The sequence below is a fragment of the Triticum urartu genome, chromosome 5A, assembly GCF_056163025.1.
Source record: "Triticum urartu cultivar PI428250 chromosome 5A, HENAU_Tu73, whole genome shotgun sequence".
In the NCBI taxonomy this organism is placed as follows: domain Eukaryota; kingdom Viridiplantae; phylum Streptophyta; class Magnoliopsida; order Poales; family Poaceae; genus Triticum; species Triticum urartu.
Window position 1 is genome coordinate 641,636,016 of NC_141877.1, and position 18,411 is coordinate 641,654,426.

At 45.8% G+C, this 18,411-nt stretch overlaps 1 protein-coding gene across 1 annotated transcript; it reads right to left on the reverse strand.

Moving 5' to 3' along the window:
* Positions 1-31: 31 nt before the first annotated feature.
* Positions 32-5,606, reverse strand: LOC125511326 (protein NLP1). Its single transcript, XM_048676670.2, has 6 exons — positions 5,214-5,606; positions 3,769-4,656; positions 3,498-3,545; positions 2,372-3,401; positions 499-1,886; positions 32-390 (listed from the first exon to the last, which is right to left on the reverse strand). Exons 2-5 carry the CDS (start codon positions 4,528-4,530, stop codon positions 1,015-1,017), a joined length of 2,712 nt encoding a protein of 903 aa, XP_048532627.1. The 5' UTR covers positions 4,531-4,656; positions 5,214-5,606; the 3' UTR covers positions 32-390; positions 499-1,014.
* Between the last annotated feature and the right edge of the window lie 12,805 nt (positions 5,607-18,411).

Below are 18,411 nucleotides of genomic sequence, written 5' to 3' on the forward strand. Positions count from 1 at the left end.
CATTTCGATGCACATTCAGAGAAAAAAGAAAGGAGAAGAAACATCAGTCTATAAGCAATCACAGACTGTTGCATACATGTTATGGATTTCTGAAGCAAGGTGTACAGGTGTAATCCCGAGTAATTATTATACAAAAATAATACCACCAAAAAAACTCTAGCATTCCGTTGTTCTCAAACAAAAAAAGGGAGGAAAATAAAACATCTCCTATCATCCTATTATGCATGCACCATCGTCGGCCCGAGGCTGTCTAGGAGTCTAGACAGCTCCCTGCCTCACACATGAGCAGCACTGATCTTGAATCAGCAGGATTGCATTTTTCGAGACCAGAGATGAGATTGATGGACGCATGTATTCTTACAGCGAGCAAAACAATCCGAGTGCACTCATCTGCAAATATGTGGATGCAAGTAAGATCAGTTAACCGTGCCATCGAATTTTACAAGGGAAATGATTTATACTATTTCTGAAAAGAAAATTCAGTCCAGCAATACTTACACAAGCGAGAAGGCGTTTCAACACCGTAAGGATGCATCTTCGACTCTTCATGACGCTCAAACTGACGCGTGAAGGCAGGAGACATAATTCTCTCAATTCCACAGCGCATGCCTTCAAGCAAGCTTTCGAATGTTTGAAACCTTGAAGGTGCTTCAGAATTGCAAGACGGATCAAACAAGCCCAGAAAGAACTTACATTTGCCAGGTAACCTGAACATGAGTTCTAGACCTAATGCGAAGCTTCATTTTGACAAATTCCTATTCTTTCCTATTCTGTACACTAGTTTGGTAACTGCGGTAAACGAGTTTCCCTATGGCTGAATATGACCTAGTCTACAAGTACAAAGTGTCATATTCAGTTATCACAGATCAGGCTGACAGATAACTCACCAAGCATATGACTACTGGATGGACCACAGTCCACAGACTCCAAATATTTACAAAGGTGGTCTGTACCATAACTGAAAACTTGGAAGAAGGGGTGGTTGTTTTCAATGTTGAAGAAGCAGTGTCAGGATTAACCGAAGGAACCACGGAGTGCCGGTTGAACTGTAGGGTTCACAGAGATCCTAACTGTTTTAGCACTTGATGACTTGTACACATCGATACACTCCAGAAGGTCTGCATCACATGTCAAAAGAACCCACTCCGACTCATCATCCAAGTACTTGAGGTCATAAATTTCCCGAGAAATGCCGAACCGCTTTGCGATTTCTTCTTTTAGCTTTTCAAAGCCCCAACTCGGCTGAAGCCGGAATATGCATCTTTCCTCGCCATACATGGCTTTTATCTTGAGAGAATCAGGCTTGGCTTCTTGCATGCCTGACATGTTTGCCATTGGTTTGTGTTCACTGAATAGCATGTGACTCTGAGACCTACAAAGGGTGACAGGTTTCTCTTCAGTGAATAACTGCAGTTCGTCGTGGCTCGCAGCTTTCATCTGTGTCGAACTCTGATTCTCCTCCATGAAAAATTCCTGCTTCACCGCAAGCTGAGGAGCGCTGCTTTGCTGTTGTTGAGGCTTTGGATCGCTGGAGCAGCCCAGGCTAGAATTTGAGCTCTGGCTGTAGGTGGGTGAGAGGGAATTAGAGCCAGAGGTATGGGGACTGAATCTGCTCTCGCACTGTCGATCAGGAACTGAAGGCTCCAGCTGAACCTTTTGCTCTGATGCTGGATAGCTCAGATCTCCGTGCAATTCTCTTTCTGACCATGTAGTCTTGGTGAAATTCTCATAGAGTGAACTCAGCCGAACTGTTCCTTCAGCTCCATGTACCGAATCAATGACCATTTGCAATTTCTTTAGAGAGTGCCCAACTTTCTTGATCTTCCTTGATGGCCAACGATCAATTCCATGATGTCTGCATATTCTCTTCAATGTAGTAGGGCACACTGGAACGAATGGTATAAAGACAATAAGTTATAGTCAATTATAGACATTGCCAGTTTGTATGTATGCAAACAGTCAGTGAAGAATCTAGACCAGTGTGTCTTTCAGTTGCAAATTGTTGCAAGAACAGCATCAGCTGAGTTATTGAGAACTAACTTTATTAGAGTATAAGTCTGTTTTTAAGAGTCCCTGTCTAATTATTAAGTGATTATACACTCCCCTTTTTGGTAAAGGGAATAATATTTACTCAGACGTAGCATCGAGGCAATACGACTGCAATGAGTACAAAATCTGGGCTCTGCATAGCAAGATGCGCACTCCTATTTGAGCCACCCAAGTAAAGATATGGGTATTAGGAAGGAATAGTGGTGCCAGGTTTTTAGCAAGTTGTCTAAATCTACTGACTACGCATCCAAAGAGAGAAAATGCAAGTGAAACAACAAAAAGAACGGTAAAGAAGAGTAGAGTTGAGAGAGTCATAAGTTACCTCCTAAATTCTTTGCAGCTTCTTTCAAACTACCAGCGAAATGCTTCCGGAGTTCTTGCAGGCTCACCGTTTTCTCAATTTTAGTTCGCCGCTTCTCTATTGCTTTGTCTGAGTTTGAGAGGCTTCGATCACTGGAAAAAGGTGAACCCTTGGCCTCATATTCTTCATGCTTCTTAAACCCTGGAAAGAAACTTTTATCTTCAGGTACTAGCACCGGTGAAGTTGGCCAGCCAGCTGTTACACTAAACCCTTCATCCTCTTGTTTCCTGAACCCAAATGGCAGGCCACAATCTGTTTCTGCCTGCGCCGCATTATTCTGAACATCCACAAGGCTTGCAATCCATGAAGATACCTCCTCGGAAGCATCCACTGATGTTGTCCTTGCAGGAATATCAATGCCACTAGCAAGCTCATCCAAGATTTCAGCAGGCTTGTCACAAACTTCTGGTGGGGTTGGCGAGCTAGTTTCAGGCGATCCATCATTCGCCAGTTCTTTCACGCCGACAACTCGCAGTGTACAGGAGGCTTGTTGTATGGTATTGGACAGAGAATTGAGCATGTTCCCTTGCTCTTCACTATCTATGCAGTTGTTTGGCAAGAAAAATTCCAAGATAAGATCCATACTCCCGGTCTTGACGCTTCGCAGCCGAATTGCCACCGCGGCCCTTAGGCCGAAAAGCTTTGCATAATGTGAGAGAGGGTATTGGACCTTGCTGTAGGCAGTAATGTCTGGGCAGAAACATGGCTCATTTGTCCCGAGCGCCGTGCCGACAACACCCTCACCCCTGAACAGATGATGCTCGGAGCAAGCCTGGTGAAAGCCAGTCATGGCGGGATCGCCGACATAACACGCTTCGTCCACGGTGGAGACACAGTACTTGTATTTTTCGTCGGAGTGGCGGCTCGCCCTTTTGGCCTGGCAGACGCAGGGTATCCATGTCTGGGCCAGTGGCAACTTATGGGTCTCACAAACAGCTTTGAGAACATGCGCGATCTCTGGTACAATTGCTCGGTAGGAAGTATCGACCACCTGACAACAATGAAGCAGAGCATATGTTAGCGACGCCAACATTTCGGCATTCTACCGCAAAACAACCAGGAACTTGGTGTCTTTCTTTCAGCCCACCTGTGCGCGAGGATCGCTTGAAACATCAGAACCTCTGAGATCAACCTCCTGCAAATTTTCACAGATGTAGCTTTAGAACACAAGGGAATCATCAAGGAAAGAGGGGCGAAAAGGCTGATTACTTCGGGGATCGGCGTGCCCGGTAGTTATCACATCTTCCCCCTAAGGGCATTTCATCGAACAGGTTAAGCGCATAACATGATACGCACGGTGCACACAGGGGTCTGGAGAATGGAAAGGGCGACAAGCAATGCGCTAAGATGTAATCTACCTTGAGAGCGTTGCAGATGTTGTCGATCTCGGCGTTGTAGTTGATCTTCTGGGTGGTCATGACGAGCTCGACGACGCCGAGGCACGCGCCGGTGCGGCGCTCGAAGACCGGCATGGCGACGCTGCCGCGGATGTCGAAGTGCTGCGCGTAGCGGACGCGCGGGTACTCGTTGTCGGTGAAGAGGCGCACGTCGGGCGTCCACTCGGGGACGCGGCCGACGAAGACGCGGCCGGGGAGCCCCAGCTCGGCGCAGGAGGTCTCGTCGGCGGAGAACTGGTACTTGACGGACACGGTGCGGTAGCTCTCGAGGCGGTCGCTGCGGCGGTCGAGCCAGAAGGGCTGGCCGCAGGTGGTGAGCACCTGGCGGTCGCCGATGCGCGTGGGCACCCACACCTGCACCAGCAGCTCGCCCGCCGCCCCGCGCGACCGCGACGCGATGCCCTGCAGCGCGCGCCCCAGCCGCTCCTTCACCGACGCCGGCGCCTCCTGCGGCCGGATCAGCCAAGCGCGGCGCGACTCGTCGTCCCCGTCCTCGCCGTCGTCGTCGCCGCCGCCGGCCGGGGCGGTGGTGATGGTGCTGCCGAGGTCGAAGAGCGGGGAGAAGGGGCTCGGCGACGCGCCGCCGGGGTGCAGGAACTCGGGGAAGTCTGGCCCGGGCGACGCGAGCAGGAACTCCTCCATGAGATCCAGCTCGTCCATGCCGGCACGCATGCTGCTGCCGCGCAGGCCGCCCTCGTCGCTCCTTTGCATCGGATGCTCCATGGCCACAACCAGCTCGCTCGGCAATCCTCAGACCCTCCGCCGCATACGCACCAACCAAGAACGAACCGGCCGGCGACGGGGACGGGGCGGAGCGACGGGAGCCACGAACCTCGGATCAACTCCTCGCTGGGCACAAGGGGAAAAAGAGAGGAGAGGAAAAATCTCGTCACGATGCAATCCAAGGAATCTAGCAGCAGGCAGGCAATAAGATTTGATGCGCATGGCTGCCACGACGGACGCCACTAGCTCGCGGGAAGCCGTTCCCGGCCGCACCACTCCATCGGCAGGCACGAGCAAGTAGCGGTAGCGGACGAGACATCCCCATCCCCATCCATGATGGAAACTAAAGCGGGGCACATCGCCGTCAGCTAGCCCCGCCCCGCCCCAGCCACGCCCTGGGAGGAAAGTGAAGAGAAGAGAGAGACGAGACGGTAGACAACCGCAGGCAGCCCCCCCGGTGAACCCCCACCACGTTGTCGTGGCCGTGCAACTAGCTGGCCGCCGGCCGACTAGCGCGCGCTAGTGCCCCTCCAACTCCTAGCTATATAGCCATAGGCGCCATAGCCATGGCGTCTCGTCTTCCCCGCGGAGACGGAGGAGGAGGAGGGGCAGTGCTCACGAAGAAAACGACAAGGAAACCAGAGCAGCTCAGATCAGATCGGGCGCCGAGGAGAGGAGCTCACCTAGCTCGGTGGCACGCGGAGGCGATCTCCCATGGCGATAGGGCCCGACAAGCAGTCAGTCGATGAGCGGCTCCGGATCACTCTCCCGTTCCTCTCGGGCTCGCACTAGGACTGCGGGGTGCGGTACCAGACGGATCCCGCCGCAGCCGCCGCCGCCAGGAATAAAGTTAGCCGCGGTTGCGCGCGAGTGGGGAGGGTACGTAGTACGGGAGGATGTGGGTTGGTGGGCTGGCCGGGGTGGGGGTGGTGGATTTGTACTTGAGGACGGCGCGCAAGTAGCCTCTGCGTCTGCCTCTCCTCCTCGGAGTGCGCTCTCAGTTTCTACTCCTACTCCTCCAGCGACGAGCTGCTGCCGTGGCATGACATGACATGCGCTCCTCGGCTGCATCTTTGTTTGTGCATCCGCACGATGACGACGACGACGACGGAATCTTCGAGCGGGCCAGCTTGACGGGAATGGGCCTGGCTGGGGGCCCGAAGTCAACCGGGCTTGGGCGTGGCGCGAGGGGCAGGACGGGGAATTCCTCCTCGTGGGGGCTGACGAGGGCAGAACGTGCATCTATCGGGCCCCGCCGTGGCTGAGACCGCGAACCCGTGAGGCGTGATTCCGTGGTGGGTGAAAGAAAGATTCTCCCTCGCTCCACTGCTGTTATTTTTCTCCCTTGGATTAAACATTTTTTCTTTCTTTTTGACGAAACGGCCTTTGATTGAATGAACTTCTTCAAATAGCAAAATGAGACTTTCAAGACAGCGTCAAAAAAGAAAAAAAACTACATGTTTGGTGTTTTGGAAGGTGTACCTGCTGTAGGCCGCGGCTTTTCCCGTGATGCACATGACTTCGTCAATTTCAAAGCCCCGAGGGTTCATCGACGAGCAGTGTCAGATATACCATTGGGGGGAGCAGGGGTGGCCACATTGGGTTGCTGGCAGCTGAGCTTCGACTCCCAGGGCTGCCAGCGACCCGGGGTGGCCACCCCTTGGCGCGCCCCCATGACCCCCCCCCCCCCCCCCCCCGGGTCGCTGGCTGCTGAGCACCTATCTTTCCTCCGGCGGTGCGGCCGTGTGCGTCTTTCTGTGAAGTGATACATGACGTGAGGTTGAGGAGGGGAGGAGTTTGGGCTTGGGCTGGAGTGCACGCTAAACTGGGATGCAGTAATTGCTTTGAACGCCCAATTTTGAATTGCACCAAACGTTCATAAGCAGCCACCAAGCTATCGATCCAATACTGAATTGATCATTTTCTGCTAACTCCTAGTCCTAGTGAATGTTGCGTCGCCGGTCGCCTCTCCGTGCGGCCTTGTGCCCCTGCCGCTCTCTGTGTTATTGTTGTATGTTAGTAGTTTCAACATTCAAGCGACAAGAGTCCATGTTTCTATGTTACTTTTTTGCTGGGAATGTTCATCGACGAGCAGTGTAGTTTTATTCAAACAAAAGTGCTCCTGGGACAGTTAACCAAAAGGCGGATGATCATGAAGGATGGTTCAGAGTCCAAAGAAATAAATGATGAAGCAACACCAAGGTGTGGTTTATACCAAATGCCTAGCAAAGTAGTGGAAGATCGAGCAACACCTCCTGCTCCTGCCTTGGCAGAACCCGAGTTTCTATGTTACTTCAATCAGCACAACTCGGCTAGAACTTGGTGGCTAATGAGTCAAGTCGAGTTTTGATTTGAACATGTTAACATAATGAGTTTAACGAACAGAGCTAACGAGTTACTCGTTTAGCTCATTAATCAGAAGTGACATGCGATAAGTACCAATATTGTTGTTGATTGTTGTCATACATGGAGTGCACCAACTGTTTCTTTAACGTAGATTATCGATTGTTGTGATTTGTGAAGAAAAAATATGTGTCTACATTTTTTTAGGTTAATTGCATACATGATACGCATATTTTGTTATTCACATTTATAACAAGCTTAGCTAGTTTCTTTTGCAGGGGTAAAAAGGGTGTATTAATCAAGAGCAAATCAGTTCATCCCTACACATACTAGCTAGGGATTTTGTCCAGCCCGGACTGGATCTGAACAACAATGCGATCCTCAGTCCTATCAAAGTTCGCTAAAAAATGACTAATACTATTATGCTCTCGACTAATATGAGCTAGCTCGCGAGTTACCGGAGTTGAGCCGAGTTTGAATCTGACCTTGTTAACAATCGAACCTACTTTCAATGCGAGGTACGTACTCCTTTCGTAAATTAATATACGAGCGTTTTAGAGGCAGTAGCTAACAATCAAGCCGTGCGAATACCGCTGGTTCCCTTCCATGGTTCTATCCTGTGAACTACCACGAGGTGGGCGACGATGACGAGAGGAGCTCACGCTGGTGTGCTTGTGTAACTGGTCTGTCATTTCTTAGTCATCACAGTCGGTGAGACGGATGCATGATACATACTTTTCACCAGAAAAATGTACCAACGCGTACGGACGCAAGCCACTGTCCTCCTCTAACTGGGTAGCATGAGTTTTTTTTTTTTGACAGGGACCGGTAGGAGGAGTTTATAACTCTCACGCTAGCTCCATGATTGTAGGAGGTGGTGTACAGACATCACTCACTCACTTAACTAAGTTCCGGCCTATAAAATCCTCATGCGTTCTTGTCATCTAGCTAGCCTGCAGAGTCTTCGATCGAGACGGTAACAGTTTACATAGAGTTTCCCGGCCGATATTATGCTCTGACTATTTGCGGTATGTACGTACGTGCTGGAATCTAGCCGCTGTTCATCGGGATCCAGCCGGCCGGGATACGTCGACGCACAGGACAAATATGAACACCGGTACTGTCACATCAGCCCGGTGGTGTCATCGGGCGGGCAGCAGTACTACAAAACTCCGGCGAGGTGCGTACGTACGTATAATACGCCGCCGTGTACGAGCTACGTGCGCGGTGCTGGCTGTTGGGCGGGTTTGTTTTTGCTCTATGATTAGCTGTCGTGGATCTCGAGACATGTTCGCGTTTCAACTCTCTCGGCCATGGAAAAATGGAAAAAAGAAACTCTCAACTTGATTCATATTCTGTGCAGTATATATAATAGTATGAGAGATGTGAATGTGATCCATGGGGGCTGGGAAGTCTAGGTAATGATCGAAGCAAGAGGCTAAGCTGGCAGCGGAGATGGTTGAGATACGGATGGATTTGGAATCGTGGTGCTTGCTGTTGTCTACAGTGACGCCATTGTTTTGCTTGACGGGAGATTCAGATACCGCTGGGCTGGCGCTTTGGACTTATCGTAGCTGTGGTATACGTGGGTGGCAGCGAAATATCTCTACAACAACAGTGCCTATACGTAGCTGTTGCCACCATTGTTTCGAAATGTGCGACTTTGAAATGATAAATTGGAGTCTGGTTTCTTTATTTTCAATCGTTGTAGGACGTGCATCATTGTGATATAGGCAAACTATAAAAATTGTCATATTGTATTTCTGATGGGTTGGAAAAAAGAAAAGATGGGAGAGAACAGAAGCGTGTTGTAGATTAGAGTAGAAAATAATATTAGAGTAATGCTACACCTACAAAGGGGTTCACACAATTTTTATGTGACTAGACAACTGGCAAGTTATGACTGGGGTTAGGGAGAGACGGGCCGCAACCCACTTAAATTCAGGAGGGAGAGAAGTATTCATGGAAAATTACGTAAAAACTTGCGCTAGTCTTCGTAAGTCTAGGATTACTCATAATAATATAGCCACCTACAAAATACCGTGCCATGGCATATAATTTGGTTGGCTATTAGGTTAGTATTTTTTTCCACTTTCTAAATTTCTCCTTCCTCTCATTAATTTACTCATTTTGCATAGGAATGCGTGTAGAAATTGACTCTTGCATGAGAGTTCACTCCTCTCTCTTTTTTGCATTGTAAATGTCATGTAAGTGGGTTAGGCTAGTCATAGTGTGGAATAACTTAGACTAGTGTCTATGACATTAATCTATGTTACTACCTTCATAGTGCAAAGTGACATAAAAGTACTAGTATCATATATGGTTGCATTTATTAGCTTGTAGACTCAAACTTTTTTGGTAAACACTATGTGATGTTAACATAATATGTTACTCTAAACACCTCTCTCCTTATTAACTAGCTGCCACATAAGCAAACTTGTCTTGGGATATGTTATGTTACTAGCTATTACTCCCACTATGACTAGCCTTATAATTAAGAGACAATGAAATCGAAGAGTGAGCTCTCATGTAAGAGCCAATCTCCGCGTGTACTCATAGATAAAAATGTTGATTAAGAGAAAAGAGAAAAGAGAAAGTGGTTTGCATACTAACTTAATATCCAAAATTGTAGCCAACTCTTTCATCTGCATTATTAAATCTCTACTATTAAAGGGGGGTTGGTAGCGTTGCCTCCACCTCCTCCCTTATTTTTTCCTCTCCATGCCTCCCTCTTCACTTTGGTTTTATTTTGTTTTTCTGAATAATCTCAACAGATGCCACACAAAATAAAAAACAAAGTAAATAGAGTAACTTGAAATAATCAATACAAAATTGGTACTTTCCAAAACCACGTCATGCGTTAACTCAATAAAAATAAATAAAATAATTTGTTACCAAAATCTCAACTCAATCAAAACTTTTCTTGCCTTCCCCACTAATACCCAAATCAAATCAAATCTTAACAAAACCTCAACTAAATAAAACATTTCCTTGCGTTCCCCTACATATACTCAAATCAAATTAAATCTTATCAAAATCTAGAATACGGTGAGTGTAAGTTATACGCCGGATATGTTGATGTTGAACCACTAGAATATTTATGCCCCGTTGCAAATAAGACTAGATTTTAATGACATGGTTGATTTATATATCCAGCTGGCTTTAATATTGTGTGATTGTGAGGAATTTTATCTCACGGGATGATTGGTTTGTAGTCGCACTTTTGTCGTGTAGCCCGCACACGCGTGTCTTTGCGACAACCACATAAGGTAATATCACGATGACATGGATTATTTGTGTGGTGATTAGGATTCAGTCACATAATGCCACATGACTTTGGGTCACAAACATGTGGCTCATTTGGTCACTGTCCCACATGTTAGTTGCCCAAAGTCAGGTGACGCAATGTCACTAAATCTACGTCCATTGTCAGGATATGCATTGAAATTAGTATTGAATATGTGTATTAAGCTAGAATTATACTTGGTGTATATGGAGGGTTAGGTGTGTAAGCCATACAAGTGTAGCACGACCCTATTATGTAAAAGCACTGTGTGGTAGGTAAAATAGACTACACAAGCTGATAGGCCAAACATGAAATTGCAAAGGGAATGACCCGCGTGCTCATGCCAGGGGTGACCCGACCGACCATGGCGCGATGGTCGAGATGTGTCTGATGAGCTTGACGGGCTTGTCTTGGTCTGTTGTATGTCGATCTAGTGCATTGGATGAGCGCTTACAATCATGGGAATGTATCTAGTGCACCCACCTTGTGGTGCTACCAGTGGACCTCATGTCGTAGCATATTTTCAAATGTTTGAAGAATCTAGAAACATCTAGCACATTGACACACCATAAATGTATGTTGCCACACAAATTTCAAATCAAAATTCGAAATATTTCAAGAGATACAAAAATGAAAAATTTGACATCATTGTCATAATTAATTGGCCAAATCTAAAGACAACTTATGTTATGTACTATTCAATTTTGAATTTCTTATTTTTGTGTGTTTGGGGCTATGTTTCAAATTTTCATTTCATATTTGGTGACAACATGCATTGATGTTGTGTGATGTGCTAACTTTTTTTAAAGAATTTTCCAAACATTTAAAAATATGCTATGGAAGTTCGGTGCACCAGATGCACCACAAACACCGGTGCACCATATTCTCCCAACAAATGGCCGGGGACGTGATGATGTTTGATGAACCTAGTTAACAATTTTTTTTCTATTTTGTCTATTTTTTATAATGATCAAAACACATAAATTCTAACAGGAATATGGGTCATGATATAGCATACTATATACTGTTATACATTGACTCCGCACCTTGTCTACACTTCATCTACTAGAATACAACGAGCTAGTGACATCGGTGCGCAAGCAACTAGTGTCTTGGGCCTCCTTTTGGTTTGTATAAATATTAGAGGAATTCTAGAGGATTTTCGTACAAAGGGTGGATTTTATTGGCTCAAAATCACACATAAAGAGAATACATAACACAATGAGCACAGACCTAGTCACTACATAGTTCGGATGCACACAACCAACCCAACACACATGCACGAAAACAACCCAACAACTAGCAAAGTCATATACGACCAAAACTATGCGTAGGCGAGGAAAAAGGAAAAAAAATCCCTAAACCAATGTGTGATAGGCAAATTGCAGTAATGGCCATATCCGCACGAACCATCTCATGACACCACACAAATGATGAGATTTTTTTCAAAGCAACGCCTCAAGAAGGGAGTGATACTAAAGTGTCATCGTCACCGAATCCAAGCATGAAGGGCATAATCTAGGTTTCCACCTCGGAGAACCAATTTGAGCATATACGAGCAATGCCTTCAACAAGTTAACAACGTAAAATAAACATCGCCATTGCTATGTATAATCAAGTTGGGTCAAACCCAGTCTTTGACCTCACAGCTAGAGACCGTGTGCTCCAGTAGCACCACCGTCGAAGTCATTCAAGTGTTGTTGCCATCACTTTTTCTGCGATCCTAGCATCTACATGTGATGTGACCGTCGTCGATGTACAACCATCCCTTTGTGTCCAACATCATCCATAATTTGCATCTCACCGCCGAAGTCAACCGCTGGATCTTGAGATATGAACACTCCTGAATATCTTTTTGTGACCATCGCAGTCGTGCAGCCATAGGAGGTTGCTACCTCTTGAGCACTGCATTGGTTTTCCCTTGAAGAGAAAAGAGTGATGCAGCAAAGTAGCGTAAGTATTTCCCTCAATTTTTGAGAACCAAGGTATCAATCCAGTAGGAGATCACGCTCAAGTCCCACGCACCTACACAAACAAATAAGAACCCCGCAACCAACACGATAAAGGGGTTGTCAAGCCCTTCACGGTCACTTACGAAAGTGAGATTTGATAAGATAATATTTTTGGTATTTTGATAAAGAGAAATAAAGATGCAAGGTAAAATAAACGGCAAAGGAAATAACTAAGTGTTGGAAGATTAATATGATGAAAGATAGACCCGGGGGCCATAGGTTTCACTAGTGGCTTCTCTCAAGAGCATAAGTATTACGATGGGTAAACGAATTACTGTCGAGCAATTGATAGAATTGAGCATAGTTATGAGAATATCTAGGTATGACCATGTATATAGGCATCACGTCAGAGACAAGTAGACCGAAATGATTCTGCATCTACTACTATTACTCCACACATCAACCGCTATCCAGCATGCATCTAGAGTATTAAGTTCATAAGAACAGAGTAATGCTTTAAGGAAGATGACATGATGTAGAGGGATAAACTCATGCAATATGATATAAACCCCATCTTTTTATCCTCGATGGCAACAATACAATACGTGTCGGTTCCCTTTCTATCACTGGGATCGAGCACCGCAAGATTGAACCCAAAGCTAAGCACTTCTCCCATTGCAAAAAAGATCAATGTAGTAGGCCAAACCAAACTGATAATTTGAAGAGACTTGCAAAGATAAACCAATCATACATAAAAGAATTCAGAGGAGAATCAAATATTGTTCATAGATAAACTTGATCATAAACCCACAATTCATCGGATCTCGACAAACACACCGCAAAAGAAGATTACATCGAATAGATCTCCAAGAAGGTCGAGGAGAACTTTGTATTGAGATCCAAGAGAGAGAAGAAGCCATCTAGCTAATAACTATGGACCCGTAGGTCTGAAGTAAACTACTCACACATCACCGGAGAGGCCATGGAGTTGATGTAGAGGCCATCCGTGATCAATGCCCCCTCCAACGGAGCTCCGGAAAAGGCCCCAAGATGGGATCTCTCGGGTACAGAAGGTTGCAGCGGTGGAATTAGGTTTTAGTGGTGCTCTTGGATGTTTGGGGGGTACGTGGATATACATAGGAGGAAGAAGTACGTCGGTGGAGCAACGGAGGGCCCACGAGGGTGGAGGGCACGCCCAGGGGGGTAGGCGCGTCCCCTGCCTCGTGCCTTCCTCCCTTGTTTCTTGACGCCCACTTCAAGTCTCCTGGATCACGTTTGTTGAGAAAATCATGTTCCCGAAGGTTTCTTTCCGTTTGGACTCCGTTTGATATTCCTTTACTTTGAAACCCTAAAATAGGCAAAAACAACAATTTGGGCTGGGCCTTCGGTTAGTAGGTTAGTCCCAAAAATAATATAAAAGTGTAAAATAAAGCCCATTGACATCCAAAATAGATAATATAATAGCATGGAGCAATCAAAAATTATAGATACGTTGGAGACGTATCAGAGGTCGTTGCAACACAGTTTGCAGTCAACCCACACCTGGCTGATCAGATGTGGATCATCACCCCCATGTAGTGGACCATGCTACTTGTAGAATGTGTTGGTATTTCCCCGAAGAGGAGAGGATGATGCATAGTAGAGATAAGTATTTCCCTCAATTAAGAACCAAGGTTATCAATCCAGTAGAACCACACAACACCTCGTTAGCAGCACCTACACACAAAATAACAAATCCTTGCAACCCAACGCGAACAAGGGGTTGTCAATCCCTTGGCGGTTACGTGCAAGATAAATTTGTGTAGTAATTGATAGATAGGTTGAACAAAAATACAAAATAAATTAAATAAAGTAAAATTGCAACAAGGTATTTTTAGGATATTTAGTATATGATAAAAGAGGACCTGGGGGGCATAGTTTTCACTAGATGCTTCTCTCTTGAAAATAGCATACGATGGGTAAACAAATTACTGTTGGGCAATTGATATAAAAGCAAATAATCATGATGATATCCAAGGCACTGATCATGTATATAAGCATCATGTCCGAGACAAGTAGACCGAAATGATTCTGCATCTACTACTATTACTCCACACATTGACCGGTGTCCAACATGCATCTAGAGTATTAAGTTCATAAAGAATGGAGCAACACCTTAAGCAAGATGACATGATGTAGACAAAGTAAACTCACGCATGAATAAACCCCATCTTTTTATCCTTAATGGCAACGATACAAATACGTGTCATGTCCCCTTCTGTCACTGGGATTGAGCACCGTAAGATTGAACACATCACAAAGCACCTCTCCCATTGCAAGAAAAATCAATCTAGTTGGCCAAATCAAATCAATAGATCAGAGAGAATTATGAAGTTATAATAATCATGCATGAAAGAGTTCAGAGAAGACTCAAATAATATTCATGGATAATTTGATCATAAAGTCACAATTGATCGGATCTCAACAAACACACCGCAGAAAGTGATTACATCGAATAGAACTCCAAGAACATCAAGGAGAACATTGTATTGAAGATCAAAGAGAGGGAGAGAGAGAGATCTAGCTACTAACTATGGACCCGTAGGTCTATGGTAAACTACCCACACATTATCGGAAGGGCATCAAGGTTGATGTAGAGCCTCTCTGTAATTGATTCCCCCTCTAGTAGAGTGCCAAAAAGGCCTCCAAATGGGATCTCGCGAGAATAGGAACTTGCAGCGGCGGAAAAAGTATTTCGGGTGGCTTTATGTTGGTTTCTCAATTTTTGAGAATTTATAGAGGCGGAGTTAGGTCAAACGGACCCACATGGGCCCCACGAGCCACCAGGGCATGCCTACCCCCAGGGCGCACTCTGATGCCTCATGGGACACTGCTCCATCTTCTCGTCTCCTCCCGAAGCTTCTAGGGTCGCTTATGTCCAGAAAAAATCACCAAAAAGTTTCATGGCACTTGGACTTTGTTTTGTACTGATATTCCGAAAAACAAAAAACAGGCAAAAACAACAATTAGCACTGGGCACTAAGTTAATAGATAAGTCCCAAAAAATGATATATAAGTGCTTGTAAATGTATATAAAACATCCAAGATTGGTACTATAATAACATGGAGCAATCAAAAATTATAGATACGTTGGAGACGTATCATACCATAGCACCGTCGGCCGGCCACCACCCTCGCAGAAGGCTAGCACCACACTACCGTGGTCCGCCTCCTAGAAAAGAGCAGAAGATCTTGGCGGACAACCAACCACATTTAGCTGCCCGAGCTGGATGCCACCTACTCCGAAGCCGCCATGCCTCTCCGCACGAGATCAACCATGCGTGCTGCAGCTCAGGTGTCAGTGGGAGATGCACTGCCAATTCCCAATGTTGTGGGACTGCTGCCCTTGCGTCACGCGACAAAGCACCGGAAGCCCGCCGGCCTCTGAGCATCTTTGAATCAGTGATCCCTCCGTTGTCTAACGGACTGCACCAGCCATCACCATGCATCAATAAACGCACCACTGACATCGTTCTCCGCGTGACATTTCGTCAGCAGGCTCCTCCGATGACGGCAAAGTGGGGAGAGTAGGCAGAGCCGACGGCGGATGAGCAAGCCACCGCCTGTGTCGCTCAAGTGAGCGACGCGGGGTCCGATCTAGTTTTATCGAAGCGAGAATAATGAGCTTGGTCGTCCCGCATTTCTAAAGGGTAGGTAGCAGATATGATTTTTAAAGGAAAATTTGCAATATAGCCCTTTGATTTGTAGGAATTAATCCTTGTTCCTGTGTATGATTGGTTCCTATCCTTCACCTTTCAAAGAAAAGAAAACATTTGCTCAGATCTAATGGAAAAATTCCTATCATATGAACCAACTGACATCTCTTTCCTATAGGAACTCAGATACATGTCATCTCATTTTCTATTACTTTCCCATTCCTATGACTTTCCTATCTTATGAACCAAAGAAGAGGCCTAGTCTTTGCAGTACAACATCTTGAGTGCTCTCTTCAGATGGTTTGTTTCCCTCTTACTCATTTATGTTTGCATGTTATGTTCTAATACGGTTCTCCAGGTGGTCTAGCTTCATAAAGAGCTGGTGCATCACTTGATGCATGGGTACAATTAGGCTGGCCATAGTGGGAGTAACGTACCTAGTAACATAAATCACCCCAAGTAAAATTTTCTTACGTGACGTAGTTAACAAGGAGAGAGACTACTACGGAAACATAATATGTTACCATTACATAATGCACCCTGAGGCAAAATGAATGTACTTCTAAATAAATGAAGACTTGCATGACACTACAGTTATGTTACTACCCATTATAGAAGTAGTAACATATGCATATTACTAGCCTAATTTACTCCTCACTATGACTAGTGATATGAATTTCTGTAGGAGAGGTGAGCTGCAAACTGCATAATTTGGACAACAAAGTTCCAATTCATGTCAAAAACCATGTCACAGAAACCACTTTTATTAGACCAAATTAAGTTGTTTGGTTTGAAAAGATGTGGAGCCACTTTATCCGGTATCAAAGAGCGAGGACCACACACGTATCTCTCCTCCCATGGAAAAAGGCAGCTATGGTTTCTGCCTCCCCGGTGTTGCCGCCAATGTGCCTCGTCTCCTGTGGCCTTAGGGCCATTGGGCACGGCGGATCCCGACCCATGCTAACGCGCGTGCGCGGGGGGGGGGGGGGGAGGGGTGGCTCTGTTTTTAGATGTTTTTCAAGTTTTGTTAGGGTTTGTGCCCTATTCAGGACAAATTCCTCATATTGGGTACTTTAATTAATGGTACGTACAACAAGTACAAGGGCTAGCTAAAGAAAAGAAAAGGGAGGGGTAAACGGGTAAACATATAACGAGCAGGTGCCAACACTATTTCTTATTTTGCAAAAAATATCAGATATATCATAAAGATTCACCGGAAGTACAAAATGAAGGAAATATGCCCTAGAGGCAATAATAAAGTTGTTATTTATATTTCCTTATATCATGATAAATGTTTATTATTCATGCTAGAATTGTATTAACCAGAAACTTAGTACACGTGTGAATATATAGACATACAGAGTGTCCCTAGTATGCCTCTACTAGACTAGCTCGTTAATCAAAGATGGTTAAGTTTCCTAGCCATAGACATGTGTTGTCATTTGATAAACGGGATCACATCATTAGAGAATGATGTGATGGACAAGACCCATCCATTAGCTTAACACTATGATCGTTTAGTTTATTGCTATTGCTTTCTTCAAGACTTATACATGTTCCTATGACTATGAGATTATGCAACTCCCGAATACTGGAGGAACACTTAGTGCGCTATCAAACGTCACAACATAACTGGGTGATTATAAAGATGCTATATAGGTGTCTCCGGTGGTGTTTGTTGAGTTGGCATAGATCGAGATTAGGATTTGTCACTCCGATTGTCGGAGAGGTATCTCTGGGCCCTCTCGGTAATGCACATCACTATAAGGCTTGCAAGCAATGTGACTAATGAGTTAGTTACAGGATGATGCATTACGGAATGAGTAAAGAAACTTTCCAGTAACGAGATTGAACTAGGTATGATGATACCGACGATCGAATCTCGGGCAAGTAACATACCGATGACAAAGGGAACAACGTATGTTGTGCGGTTTGACCGATAAAGATCTTCGTAGAATATGTATGAGCCAATATGAGCATACAGGTTCCGCTATTGGTTATTGACCAGAGATGTGTCTCGGTCATGTCTACATAGTTCTCGAACCCGTAGGGTCCGCACGCTTAACGTTCGATGACGATTCGTATTATGAGTTTATGTGATTTGATGTACCGAAAGTTGTTCGGAGTCCCGGATGAGATCACAGACATGACGAGGAGTCTCTAAATGGTCGGGACATAAAGATTCATATATTGGAAGGCTACATTCGGTCACCGGAATGGTTCAGATCGTTTCGGATAAGTTTCGGAGTACCGGGGGTTACCGCCCCCCGGGAAGTTATTAGGCCTCATGGGCCTAGTGGTGGAAGAGAGGAGGCATGCCAAGGTGTGGCGCCCCCCTAGCCCAAACTGAATTGGACTAGGGCTAGGGGGGCCGGCCCCCCTTTCCTTCTCTTCTTCCTCTCCTTCCTTCTTCTCCTACTTGGACTAGGAAAGGGGGAAACCTACTCCTACTAGGAGTAGGAATCCCCCCTTGGGCACGCCCCTTGTTGCCGGCCCTCCTCCTCCTCCCCTCCTTTATATACGGGGGAGGGGGGGCACCTCATAGACCCACAAGTTGATCTTTAGCCGTGTGTGGTGCCCCCCTCCATAGTTTTACACCTCGGTC

Bases quoted from the DNA above. Each gene is read 5' to 3' on its own strand.
- LOC125511326 (XM_048676670.2), bottom strand. From the start codon at position 4,530: ATGGAGCATCCGATGCAAAGGAGCGACGAGGGCGGCCTGCGCGGCAGC. The intron at 3,546-3,768 runs GTAGATTACATC...GAAAATTTGCAG, and splicing joins ACATCTGCAACGCTCTCAAG to GAGGTTGATCTCAGAGGTTC. The intron at 3,402-3,497 runs GTGGGCTGAAAG...CATTGTTGTCAG, and splicing joins CAAGCGATCCTCGCGCACAG to GTGGTCGATACTTCCTACCG.